The sequence below is a fragment of the Mesitornis unicolor genome, unplaced genomic scaffold (genome assembly GCF_000695765.1).
Source record: "Mesitornis unicolor isolate BGI_N332 unplaced genomic scaffold, ASM69576v1 scaffold37001, whole genome shotgun sequence".
Taxonomy (NCBI): domain Eukaryota; kingdom Metazoa; phylum Chordata; class Aves; order Mesitornithiformes; family Mesitornithidae; genus Mesitornis; species Mesitornis unicolor.
The window spans coordinates 10,835-24,969 of NW_010165074.1; the positions used below are offsets into that span (position 1 = coordinate 10,835).

General features: G+C 49.4%; 1 protein-coding gene across 1 annotated transcript; it reads right to left on the minus strand.

Moving 5' to 3' along the window:
* WNT8B (wingless-type MMTV integration site family, member 8B) lies at window positions 1-11,976 on the minus strand. Its single transcript, XM_010194518.1, has 6 exons — window positions 11,918-11,976; window positions 6,019-6,052; window positions 4,596-4,734; window positions 3,150-3,275; window positions 982-1,124; window positions 1-558 (listed from the first exon to the last, which is right to left on the minus strand). The coding sequence occupies exons 1-6, from the start codon at window positions 11,974-11,976 to the stop codon at window positions 1-3; spliced, it is 1,059 nt and encodes a 352-aa protein (XP_010192820.1).
* Window positions 11,977-14,135: the final 2,159 nt, after the last annotated feature.

The window sequence follows — 14,135 nt, forward strand, 5'->3', positions numbered from 1 at the left end:
TTAGAGCTTTCTCTTGAGCTTGCGGCTGGCCCCACTACCCCCGCTTCGCTCCCGCTTCTCCTTGCGGACGCAGAAGTATTTGGTGACCCTTTTGCGGCACTGCTCACACCGCACAGCACAGCACCAGTGGAACTTGCAGTTGCAGCTGGACACCATCTCAGCTCGCCTCTCCTCCACTGCCAGCCCACAGTCCCCGCACAGCCGCCGGCAGCTCCGCTTCTCCCACTTGCTGAGCGCTTTGCCCCTCTTCAGGCACTCCCTGCCCTCCGTGCCCAGCAGCCCCAGTGTCTTGTTCTCCAGGCAGTAGTCAGGAGAGTCTTCTAAGTGGACCAGCTCCTTCTTGGAGATGGAGCTGAAGGTCTCGGCGATGGCACCCCGGCTGGCAGCACTGTTCCCTGCCCCCTGCAGCAAGTCCACCTTTAGGGCTTTATGGTACCTCTCCTTGAGGTAAGTGCCCACCTCCCGAAACTCGGGCAGCTGCAGCCAGCAGGTTTGGGTGGTGCAGCTCCCCGACACGCCATGGCATTTGCAAGTCCGCTTCATGGTGCCCTTCACAGCCTACAAAGTGAGGAGAGATTGGAGATTCAGCAAAAACCCTAGAGGGGACGTTTCTGTGCTGCAGTGCATGGAGAAACATGGCTCCAGCTTTGCAGAGGGGTTTGCCATTGACCCTCCCAGAGCAGTAGTCCTGCTCAGGGGTGGTTGGCTTAAAGCTCACAGATTTGCTTCTCCATGGTACTCCCCTGCTTGAACTGGGAGAAAGAAGACAGCAGGAAGCCATTAACAGTGTAATCACGGAAGGTCTGCTACCTTAAAACACCACCCATCACATCAGCACTGGTGCCATCCCCTTCTCCTTGGCAAGGTAGTTGTTTCTATTGAGCACATGCTTTTACCCACAGCAAGCCATGGCTCTCTAGAGCGAATGGCCAGAGCCAATCTGGTATGTGCTGTCAGGTCTGGAGGGGAAGAGGGGCTCACCTTTCTACCAGCCTCATTGTTATGCAGGTTCATAGCAGCTCTGGCATCTTGTCCAGTCTCCAAGGCATCCACAAACTGCTTGGAAATGGCTTCCCCAAAGCCCACATTGTCGCTGCAGCCTCCCCACAGCCAGCCTTGTCCCCCTAGGAAAGGAGATAAGATGTGCACTGTCAGGGAACCAGCCCCTCACCTGCATCCAGGGACAGGAAAGGGTCTCAGAAGTGATGGGAGGGAACGGAGGCTGTGAGGCAAATCCAGCCTTTTGCCTCATGATATTCCCCGATTCCCTCCCCTTGGGCTCATGCTGTTTCTACTGAGGCCTGGATAGGAAATGTCTCATGCGACAAGCCCAGAGATTTCTAGGCCTTCTACAGAACAGGATTCAGAAGCTGTTAATTATCACGCATAAACAGCCGTTTAGATGAGGCTTTGGGTCTTTAATTACCTTCCCTCAAGCCCTGAACTGGTTCAGTCTGGCTTGCAGGGACAGCATCTTGCTAACATGGATTAGTGAAGTGGTGGAAGCGTTCTGGTCAGAGGGAACAGATTCGCTTTTGCCAGCAAACAACCCACCCCAACGTGTATCGAGGAGGCCCTCCTTTTTGGTACACCCAGAATGTGGGCTGATGTTGGTCATCTCAGAAGGGTCTGATTTTGCAATTATTATAAAGAAAAAAAAGGACAGCACACAACTGGGAAACTGCGCAGCAAGATGTGGAGGGTACTTTTCCTACCCATGTGGGAGCTTGATAACCTAGCTCAGCTGACTGGAAACAACACATCATGTGGTTTGCTTCATTTTCTCATAGAGAAAAATGCAAAAATATTCATGAAGATTTGAAGTCTGGAACATTCTGACCCCAACATGCCTGAGTGGTACATCTTGGGAGTTGTGGTTTAATGGCCTTGTGCTTCTCTTTGCCTTAAAAGACCTGGCCCTTGCCCTAACTTTCCCAGAGCATCGCTGTCCCCTCTGCCAGGGAAAGGCAGGGGTGTGTCATGGGAGGTGGGTACTTGCAGCAGATAATGAAACCCCAATCAAGAGCTGGCACCAAAGGGAGAATGGAAACCTTTCACCAGCTTGGATTCAGCACAGCAGCATTTAGAAATGAATCACGCTGTTTTGGACAATCCTAAAAGTTTCCGTTGGCTTCCAAGTTTTTAAGTTCACAATGGAAAATTTTCATGAAAAACAGATACGTTTTGGGGAAAGGAAGTGTAGCATGACTAACTCAGTTTTCCAGAGAAGATAAAATTTGGTGTGTCATTGCCCAAAAATCTTGCTCTGCTAGAGATGGGCTATCCCACAACTCGGACATCTAAGCAGCAGTGGATGTTTTAAAAACTATTAGCCAATAAAGCAAATTACTCAATATTGGGTACTCCAGAGGAGTTTGTTATAACCTGACACGTACCAACTGCTCAGTGCAGTGGGGCAGGGAAAGGCTTTTAGAAGACTTCAGTAATTTGAAATTTTACTTCTTTCCGTTCAAAACAAAAGACCAAAATATCAATGTTTTCTGTGAAAGATGAGTGGAGAACTGGAGTGGTGTAGCCTGGGGCTCCCCACCCAGGGGTGCCTAGCAGCTGTGGGGCCTGGGTACCACTGTGATGGGGATGGGGTGAAGGCTGTGTGCTGCCACAGCAGTTCTCCTGGTTGTGCTCTCATGTGCCTGCCACACTGACAAACGCTGGTGGGGTCTAGAGGTGCTACCCTGCTTTTCCTCCTGATAATTCTGCTCCGGAGCCACCCTGGTCCTGCACACCCTGGGAGCCGTGAGGTCCTTGATCAGCCCTGCTTTAACCAGACCTGCCATTTAGATGCACTGTATCAGGTCCTCTCCTCTGCCCATATGATACAGTCATTCCCTCCAGTGGCTTAAACAGAGTTATTGATTTGAACAAGGGAAACTGCAACCCTCTTCTAATTTCCTACCTATTTAGCAAATAATGGAAAACATCAAGGGCTTGGCCTCAGCTGGTGTAAATTGGAGGTGGCCCCATTAGCTTCCACAGAGCTACTTTGGTTTGAGCTAGGCAAAGTTTTGCTCTGGGCATTATTTCTGGGGGCTGGGACCAGGAGGAGGAGGTGTTTCTGCAGGCCTCAGTGGAGGAGAGGAAAAGCTGCCTGGGATGTGGGCGAGGGACAGCAGGTTGTCTCTCCTTACCCAGCTGTCCATTGCGGGAGTCGTCACAGCCACAGTTGTCAAAGTCCCCCAGGCTGCAGTTCCGGGTCAGCGTGTACATGACGCCCGCAGAGCTGATGGCATGGACAAAAGCGGTTTCTCGGTTTGCTGTCAAGTGGGAATACAAGAAGACCAGATTGGCTAAAGATTTCATGGCAACACCAGCTTTATAAATGACTCCTGCCATGCAGAAGACTGGGGAGGAGGAGATCTGCAATGGGCAGGGCTTTGTGGGGTGGAGACCAGGCTGGACATGTCAGATTAGCTTAGTTTTGACTTGAACTGCATGAAGGCAGAAGCTCCCAGATTTGATCCAGACTGACTTGTGCCTTTTCCAAGGGCATGGATGAGTTTCGGACTTGGCTGTCCTTGGGGGAGCTCACCAGTAGGCACACGGCACAGACAGCCAAATGTCCCCCACGTCTCACTAATATACCCCAGAGGGGAAGGGGCCCTCCTCAAGGATAAAAGAGCTCATTCCTTGCAGCCCCCTTGAGCCTTACCTTCTGCTGGACATTGTCTGGGGCTCAGGGCAGTGTCCATGCCTACCCACCAGGATCAGTGTGGTGATCGTCAGCTGACAGCACTGAGGCTTTGGCTTTCATTTAGTACCAGCAAGGTCTGGATCTGAGCAGATAACCTTGACAGGAATGGTTTGAGGACCTGCTCCCAGTCCCAGAGTGTTACTCTGCACTGCAATTGCCTCTTCAAGGCCCCACTTTGAAACCTCTGTCCACCTCTGCCCTGGGCCCTGGGCCCTCATCTGCTGCCAGACCCACCCGATGCTCTCCTCCATACCTGGGTCCTGCCTGTACAGGGCAGGTATGAGCTCAGCCCAGCAGCACACAGGGGTCCAGAGGACCAGGTATGCACTGAAACATTTCATGACAGCTGCAAACAGGTAAGGAATGGGACACAGTGACAATGACCACAGCCCCATGTCATATGGTGGCACAGGTCGTGGATGTTGGATTTCTGCTCAAGGTGGCTTCGCTATCTAGGAGCTATGGGAAGACTTTTCTCCTCCCTCCTGGCCAGAGCACAGCCACTGATAAGCTCTTTCCTGCTCCATTTAACTATATCCCACTGCTTGCCACCCCAGCACCCCATGCAGGTTCTCAGCCTCCCTGGGACACCCTGGTAAGAGGCACCACTTGGACATGGTGTGTCCAGCAGCCCACGCTGCAAGTTGTGGTAGTGCATCCTTGTAGGGAGAAAGTTGTGTGAGGGTGGTGGTGGGGGGACTAGATCCCAGCATGTGTCTGGGAGCTGATGGGTGAAGGGGCCTCCTGGAAAGATCCCTCTAGGACAGAGACATCCCAGGTGGGGATGAGGAAGAAAAAGAGTCACTTGGGAAGAGAAGAGGGCCCCACAGGCTCTAACCTGTAGTGAGAGGGTCCCAGTAGTGGTATCCAATGCTTTCCTTACCACTGCGCAGCCCGCCATGGCTGGAGAGCTGCAGTGCCCTCTCAGGGCAGTTCCAGCGGTCCCAGGCGAACTGGAACTTGCACTCCTCGATGCCACTCTGCGCCCCAGCCGCCACACTGCTGGAGTAGATGAGATAGGCCTAGGAGCAGAGCACTGGGTCAACATGGGAGATGATGTGTGCCTCACTTCAGCCCCCCCAGCACTAGGCATTAGCTTGCAAAACTGAGTCAGGATGAGTTGGCCAGCGAGCAGGGACAGCCCCATGGGCAATGGGCTGGGGATGTCCCCAGGGTCAAGGAGAATCACAGAGCAGCTCTAGTTTCTATCGCAGGCAATGTAAAGCTGGTGTAGCCCCAGCTGCTTCCCACACAGCCATGGGGCTGATGCAGGCATAGCTTTCCTGCCCTGTAATGCATATCATGGGTCCTGCTGCTTTGAGGTCTGGATGGATGGAGAAGCATAGCGCAAAACACCAGGGAGAGCCTGACCCCGGGCTCCCCAGGAGGCTGGCATTCAACTGAAAATAACTTGCATGCCACCTTACAGAGACAAGATGTACAGAGCTAAGGGGGTCTCTTGGGCTTGGCTCCCCTGGGGAGAAGTGCTTGCCAGCAGCAGCAGGGAATGTATTTTCTGCTGTGCTGGGTCAGAGCCTGAGCCTCTCCAGGGGAAAAGGCCAAGGGGAGCTGTTGGCTGTTCACCATGTTAGGAGATGTGCCAGCCATTCCCTGTGATGGAGAATCCTTTAACTCTCCAGCATGAGAGGAGGCAGAGCCTTCTCAGAAGCCAGGGAGCTTCAGGCTCCAGGTGCCTCAGCCTGCCCCCTCCTTCACCACAGCCCCAGGAGGGTTGCTGCACCATTGCTCCATTGAAAGGTGTAGCAAGAGCTAGATGGGCTTGGGGTGTTCTTGCGGAATAGCCAGGAATAAAAATTGTGTGAATTTTACAGCTAGTCCTGGCTATGGAAAAAAAAAAAGGTCTCTGAATAAGGGGCGCAAGGAAGAAGGGGGTCAAAAACACTGACCAATGTCCTGCCAATTCCAGCTGTGCTCCTTGGGAAAGCATATTTTGCAGGGCCTATAGAAAGTGCCCTTACTGCTGGATGAATGTGGATTGTGGCACTAACCTGATCATCAGGAAACAACAGATGACAGGTGAGATGCCCAGCTGGTGCCAATACTCACATCTTCAGAATCTGCTCCCAACCAGCATAAAAGGACCCCAGGCCAACTTTGCTTAGGGATGGTATAGCTCAAGAGTGTGCAGCTTGTAGTAGGTTATTCCTGGCCTTGTTGCTGGGAAGCTGGGGGTGAGAGGAGCTCTGACCAAGGCTGGATGGAGAGGAATGGGAAGGAGGAGTTTCCCCCCCTCCCTTTCTGGGTTTAGTGGAATCAGGAACAGAGATCAAAGGGATTTCTCTTACCTTGGGGCCCGTCATCAGGAAATTATTCACTGACCTGGAAGACAGAGACAGTGTCAGCAGGGAGGGGGTGATGGTGGAGGAGTCTGGGGAATGCCAGGCATCCCAGGGGTCTCCTCTTGCCCCCTGCAGCCTGCCTGTCTCCTGGCTGTAGGCCCCTTCGGTCTCTCCCCTTGTTGCTCCCTGCAAGCCAGGATAGTGCCTTCTCCAACTCCCTCGCCCCATTCCCCCAGTCAGGCTGTACAAGGCTGCACCTCTCACTGCTCCCTCCTTTTGCTTTTTTCTGCACAGCTGCCCTTCATACGAATCCTCCATGTTGTCAGGGCTTTCCTGTTCCCTCAGCTTTGCTTTTTGCCTTACTGAGCTGCTGCTTAGCTTAACTCTGGGTAGTGCTTCCCCCAGCCCCAGGAGTGCTCCCGCAGCCCCAAGAGAGGGGTTGTGTGCCAGCACCCCGCTCCCCCCAGGACCACGCTGAGGGAAGGAGGAGGTCACACTGCTGCTCCTTCACAGAGCATGTCCTGACAGCATCCTCCTGGACCATGGTCCCTTCTTTCCCTGTGGTGCCAGCTCTGGCTGCCCTCAGTCTCTTCTTGGTCACATTAAGGTGATGACTGAGCACAAACAGGCTTGTCCTCCCCATCCCACTGTGCAGGGAGGAGTGGGGGCATGCATGAAGGGGTCCTAGTCAAAATTGAACTTTCTTTTGTTTTCCAACAGAAATATGAAAAACAGAGATGCACATTTCCAAAGGTGCCTATTTGTAAGTATTTCTGTGAAACACTTAGTTCTGCTATTCATGGAAAACTGTTCTATTGCAAATGCCAGGGTCTAATTCAGTAATCTTAAATTGCAGACTCCTGGAACCTCCGGCTCTGGGACTTTTGTGGGTCCTCCTCTTTGTTTTATAGGTTGGTAACTCCTACTTCTTGTATGGAACAGGACACTGAGGCCAGAGAGGTGGCACGAGTGGACTGAGACCTTGCAGTGAGTGATGGGGAAAAAGCTAGACCATGCACCAAGAGCAACTAAGCTCTTCAGCTTCCTCTTGAGATGTTCTACTTTAAATGCTGGTCATCTCCCAGCAGAGGATGCCTCTCCTTCTCGTCTAGCCTTAACCCACACTGCCCCTTCTGCAGAGCTGCATGCTCCACTCTGCAGCTGGGCTGCTTGGCATGCAGTGATGCTTGCTGCTTTTCTAGCTCCTCTCCATTACCAGAAAATCTCAGTGGCTGGGCAGGCCTTGGCTGGATGTGGTGGAGAAAGGTGTGGGTTAGGGTATGTGTTTTCCTCCTTGCGTGTTTTCAAGCAATGCTTTTTGGAGCCACTGGTAACCACAGTAAGGGAGAGAAAGACACTGTCTTGTTGAGCTACAAATTCAGTGTGGAGAGTACTGGGGCATCCCAGGGTGGGTTTGAGTGCAGGCAAAAGCAGGCACTGCTGTCCCAAGCCATGGGACAAAGTGTAGCTGTGCCGCAGCCCTGCCATGGACATAGGGGCAGACAGGGTATAGCTTAGTCAAAACCTCAAAACACCTGGTCTTTGCTTTTAGTCACAGTTTAAAAACAGTTGATAGAACTACTTTGCAAAGTTTCACTCTGGCAAGGCTAACTTTTTTTTCCATGGAAATGTGTCCCTGTTGATTAATCTTATGCTGGGAAAGATTCCTCTGGGTCAAAGCAGGAGGGAGAGGCACTGTGAGAGCAGGAGATCCTTTCCCTTTGTTACAGGCTTGGGATTCAGACCCCACTGCGCTCCAGCCCTTGTGGGTACTTTAGCACGAAGTCGATTGCTGTTTTGCAGAGGAATTTTCCTCTGGGAGCCGCGTCTGCATTGTACAGCTAATTAAATATTTCCTGGGACTTGGAGCCACGGCATCTGTAGCCGAGTGATTAGAGCATCGGGTGACCTGAATCACACAGGGCCATGAACCTGGGGCTTTTCAGACTGTGTAAGCATTGTGGGTCCCCATCGTAATGCAACTGGGTAGCAGCATGAACAAGCCATTTTTCCATCTGGTTTTCCTCCTGTCCTTTGCCTTGCCCTTAAGCCCTTTGCTATGGGGACCACACTCAGGGTGGCGTCAGTATGAATCTGAGCCCCTGGTAGCAGCTGTGAGAAAACTCTGGTAAAATGCTCCTGTGCAGGCAAGATCTAGAGAACTGCAAGTCCTCTTAGCTTCCTTTTGTGACCAAACCAAGAGATACATCCCATCTACATTGCTTCCCTCCTCAGTAGGAAAAGCGAAATTCACAGTGTGCAAGGAGGATTTGCTTCAAACCCTTGCTGGCCTCATCTTGGATTAGGAACATCTGAGCAGTGGCAAGGGTCGCTTTAGGAGGAGGACAGTAATCCACAAGTTCAGGGTTTACAGCAAACCAGCCTGTTAGCAGGTGTCAACTGACATAACTGCACTGAAGCATAGGAACTGTTCCTCCCGGGATAAACCTCAAAGTTCACAAAAAGGCCAAGTTCAGGATATGCCAGTTCACCATCTGCAGCTGAGCAAATGGTACAGTAGCAATTTCCCAGCAAGATATTCTAAACTTTTTTATTAAGTCGCAGAAACAGAAGGTATTTTCCCTGAGCTCTCTGGTCAACAGGCAGGCACACTGCCGGGTGGGTTTGTAGGACTTAGGCAAGCAAAGGATTCATTTAAACTGGTAGACTTAACCCCCTCACGTTTAACTCTTGTAGCTGCAAGGAAATTCAGGAGAAGGGGAGATGGGACTGTCGTATGGCTGGAGGCTAGCTGAAGTTTTGCTTATTTATGCTGAGAGGGAAGGAAAGATAATAGCAGAGGCAAAATCTGTGCACTTTGTCTTCGCTGGTATGATCTGGCTAAGAAAAATGCATCTCTATTCTGGATATAGTCTCTAGCAAGGGCAGGGAGTAATTAAGCCACTTGTTCCACAGATGTAGTGCAATACTGACAATGCCGCTGCAGTCACCTCTGTACTGCAAATAGGAATCACTAGGAAAACGAATCTCTCTTCGCTGTTGTCTCTGTAGTGTGATTTCTATTCATTAATTTATTGCTACTAATTTTCCACACTAGCAGAATGTAATCCTAAACCAACTAGCTAGTTGCGTCCATGAGTGTAAATCAGCCTAATTCCAATGCCTTCAGTGTCCCCACACTGACCGAAAACTTTTGGCAAGGAAATTCTTGAAATTATTTCTCCTCTCTGAGGAAGTTTACAGGGTTTCTAGCTATCTAAACCCCTTTCCCTCCCACCTTCTAACTCCAAAACAGAGTTACATGGACTGAGGTGGAGCAGAGAGAGACCTTAGCAGGTAAAGAGAGGAATCCCACTGACTCCTTCAGCCTCCTTCCCAGCTCCCACAGGGCTCTGCTGCTTCCCTCACTGCAACCCATGCATCCAGGTAAAAAGCAAATCTAGTGATTTTCATTGCATCCGATTTTAGCAAATTATTTCAAAGGTAATGAGTATCTATAGCGTGGGTTCTCTGCCACAGTTTTATTGAACCCAAAAGCAAATAACCCTGCCAAGCGGCCGTCCCGTTATTTCTTATACATAGCAAATATTAATAAGCCTCTTGATAATTTCCGCTCAGCTACAACTTTAACCAATAACAGCGCCCTGCTCCTCAGTATAATATGCCCCAAGGGCTTTATCAAATCTCTTATTAAATTATTTGTTTGATACCTTATCACTCACTCATGCTACTGTGCTGATGGCTCAGCTCTTTAGAAAATTATAAAGCTCTATGTAGATCTCTATTGTCGTTATTGTAAATATAGGAAACTGATACAATTTAACTTCAGATCTCAGTTTTGCTCTCAAGTACAAATTCTCTCAGGTTATTGAAAAACCAGTGACACTGGAAACTAAAAGCAATCCTACAGCTGAAGTGTGAAAACCCATTTAGAAACAAGCTGCCACATTAGAGATAGTTACGTTTTTCCGCAGGACAGGAGACTGGGGGAAACTCACTGACATTTGGAGCCTTACTTTCTGTTTTTCTTAATTTCTCTCTATTTTGTTAAATTTAGATGTTTTTTAGCTCCTAAATGCAACCCTGACATTTTGCTCATCACACTGACCATTCAACTTAGATAACACACCAGAATCTAAGCCACACTCAGGGAAGGAAACTGGCCACATATATATATATATAAAAATTACTGTTCATCTGTACTGTCCTACAATCCCAATTCTTGTGATGATAGCACAGGAAAAAAGAATCTTGTTGCATTTTAAGCTGTTGGCTCAGATAAAGACGACCAGCAAAAATTGCAAGCGGGATTAATGCACGATTCCTAAGAACCTTGCTTTTTTCTCCTCAAAAGTTAAGGGTCAGGGTCTGTAATGTGATTCCTTCAAATAAAGTTTGCAATTTTTCTTTCTCTCAGGAAATAATGACCTATGTGCAACACACAGTGAGAAGCAGGGTTTTCTTGATCTAGAAACTTTTCGTTTAGATAAAAACTTCTGAAAGGCAGACAGAGGATATAGACATCTGACTTCCATCGAAATTGTCTGGGACTTCTGTATTTAACTCTGCTTTGTGCTCTGAAATTTGTCCGCTTTGAATTTTTTCTTAAAAATGTTGATTCCCATCCCCGCCCCCCCTCCGCCTTTTAATGTATTCTAAACCTGTTTAACTTGTGGAAAGCAGAAGAAATATACAGGGAGAGCAGAAAAAGAAAATCATTGCAAGTTCTTGCATAGCCACTCTGCATAACATACATATTCCCCTTGTTCCAGAAGGGAGATTTGTCTTGAGTTTGCTACTGTATAATATTTAGACATATACAAACTGTTGGGCATTCTATTAACGGAGGGAGGAGAAAATCCCTGAAAGAACATAAATTTCACGCCCTAGCAGGAAGTAGCTCCCATTTAGTCGTTTTTCTCCTTCTGTAATTTTGGTTTCTCCATCCACAGTAACAGCCACAGAGATCTGCTACAGGGGAGGCAGAGGGTTTTAGTAATTTAATGGGAAAAGACTTTCCTTACTGTTAGAGATAAGTCTGTAACCCACCGAGCAGATTCCCCAGGGCATCACAGAAATGGAGAATAAAGTTTGGGTACTCAGTAAAAGTCACACAGGAAAAAATACCTACAGAGCCAGGTCATTTGAGTCCAACTCCATCTGCGCATGGGATAGATATACTCCGCAAGGAATGACACAAGATTTCATGCAAGTATATTCTCTTTCTGTTCACCCCTATAATACATTTCTGGACATAAATATAACTCCACATAGCAAGAGGCCCACGGGAGGTGACCGCAGGTTTGTGCACAGGGGGACTGGCCTGATGGGACCCAGGTGGTTGGGAACCAAACCGTAGCAGCCTCCATACCGAAAGGTTCTCCCCAGGAAATCCTAATACATGTATTTCAGACATGTAATTCTGAGCCTGTGCCTGCCAAGGAGCCCGGGCCTCAGGCTGCTCATCCGGAGTGATGGTCCTGTGCATCTAATTCACCCCTGCTGGCTCTGAGCTCTTAATCGGGGTCTGTCCTCTCCGGGGAGCGCGGAGAAGCCCCACTTGATTTGATTAAGACAAGAGACAAGCAGACTGCGAGCCTTTGGAAAAGCAGAAATCCCTGGCTCTCCTATTGAGCTATCTTTCCTGTTGGAAGTGAGGGGCTACATCTTCTACCCTCCTCTACTCTATTTTACCCCAGCTCAGGATTCGGCCCATAGGGTTACTGCTGGGAGGTGAGGGGGAAGAAGGACACTTTCTCTGCTCAGATCCAACCTCTCTGGCAATGAGTGTGTTGGGACTTTGTTAAATATCTGGTCTTGTTAAAGACCAGAACTGAGCTAAGTGGAAAAGCAGAGACATTTAGGCAGGTGAAGAGGAATTTCCTTAGGGTGTGTGGGAAGAGCACCTGTCTGTTACACAGACTGAGGTGCTCTCAATACTCACCAAGCACAGCAGGATTGGAAGAAGGGAGTGAGGAAGAAGATGCCCAGATAAGGGTCCATGTGAAATATAAAATCCAAATAAAGAGGGAGAAAGGAGATCCTAAAAAAAACACTTGGGTACCACCATCACCAGAGAAAATAAAAAAAAAAAAGAAAAAAGAAAGACAACAAAATTAGGGAAGGGATGGAGTTATTTTCCACCCGGCGCTCCTGGTGTGATGAAGAGGTGTATGCCCCCTGAATCCCAACTTCTGCAAAGGGTAACCAATCCTAAAGTAAGAGCTAAAGGGGGTTGGTGAAATGGAGCCGCAGAACTTCCTAAGAAGAGATTATCTACTTAATTAAAGATTTTTTTTTCCCTAAGTCCTTCAGCCAATCAGAACTCAAGTGCCAGAGAGAGATTGAACTGATGAAAAGAACACCCCAGGTTCCTCGAAGACAAATGCACCACGAAAGGGATAAGAGGGAGGGAAAAGGGGAAAACAAAAAAAAAAAAAAAGAAGAAAGAAAAAAGAGAGAGAGAGAGGGATAAAGAAAGAGACAGCAAATCCCTTAAAGTAATCACCAGATTCAATCTCCATCAGCACTGCCCTGTCTCTCCAGCCCCTGCAAAGGCAACTGGAAGGGCTGTATTTGGTGTGTCCTCACCTCCTCCTGCCTTGGAGACATCACTGGGGTTGGGGTGTCCTGGGTGCACTGGGATGGAGGGGCTTGGGATTGGGCTGCCCACACATGCTTTTTGGAGGGCATGCAGCATACTCCAGGGATTAAGTGTTGTCTCTGCCTCAGTCTCCCCAGAAGGTTTGAATTGGGACCAGTTCCTACCTTCATCTGCTCCTCAGTCATCACAGTGACCTGCCCTTTCTTCCCACCTCCTGTTTGCAGCACACCACCCTCATCCCAGGAGAAAGGCCTCTGACTAAACCTTCCCGTTCCCCTTAATTTTTTGCTTTTGCAGTTTCAATGTCCACAGGAGTGGGTCTTTGGTTTGGGAGGGTCAGCGGTTGGGCCAGTGAGGGCTTATCTCAGGCCAAGAGCTACTGGAGCTACTTAGAAGTGCATCCAGCTGTCCCTTCTAGCCCTGTGGGACATCTCATTTATGATCACATTGCCCACCACAGCCACTCTGACCACCCCAGGGCAACGGGACCGGTCTTGCCACCCTGTGTCAGAGCTGTGGGAGCATCTTCTCAGAGCTGATTTTTGTGCTTTGGACATAAACAGCTAAAATGTGGGCTAAGACTAGTCAAACTCATTTCACCAGGGGTGCAGCTGCTGGGCAGAAGGCCTGGACTGGGGCAGGATGTGAAGAGAAGTGAGCCCCTGTGGCTGGGCCATGAGGCAGGGCTGGCTGGAGGCTGAGCTTTGCTTGGGGCCGCCTCAAGGCAGATGAAACATCTCTCCTGGGTTGTGCGGTCTCAGGGAGAGAAACCTGCCTGGCAGAGATTTGCTCTCAGACGGAATTTGGCCAAGCCAAAACTGGCTCTGTGAGGGCCAGGGAGCTCCGACTGGGAATAAGCAGGGCACAGCACACAGGGCACCACTGGCAAAATGCTGCCTTTGCCACAAGTGCTGCCCACCCAGTTAGTGGAGACCCTTGCCCTGGGGGTGGCTGGGCAGTCTGTAAGCACCTAGGTGAGGAGAAAATGCAGCCGTCAGCAATTGCTCCCAGGGCCAGCTGTGCCTCCCAGCTGCATCCTATTACAGCAAGTCCCATGGTATTTGCACTAATTAAAGCTCCAACTCCTGGAGCTGTGAGCATTTTAAAAACCAAGGTGTTACACAGACTGAGAAAAAGCTTGAAAATTTATCTAGTAGAAGGTAAAATCCCAGAAACCGAAAGGTGAGGGAAACAAGCACTTTCTTTATTTTTCAAATTACTATATTGAAGTATCATTTCAATGTTGTGGTGTTTAGCAGTTTAATGGTTTTGGTGGCCTAATTTAAGTACTGGGGGTGACTCTGCTCTCCCTGCCAGAGGAGGCTGAGCTGGCATCCAGTGTCGAGAGCAGCTGCAGATGCTGATGCTGCTCTGGGGGAGCCAAGAGGCTGCCCACCCTGCGAGGGCTCAGCCCTGCTGGGATGGGGGGGATGCTGCCATCCTGCACTTGGCATTTCTTTCTGACGGCAGGAAGAAGAATTTTCAGTTGTTTCTTTTAAGTGTCCAAACCTTAGTTTCAGGACTTTCAAACCAGTGTTTCCTTATTCCTTGGGTTCAG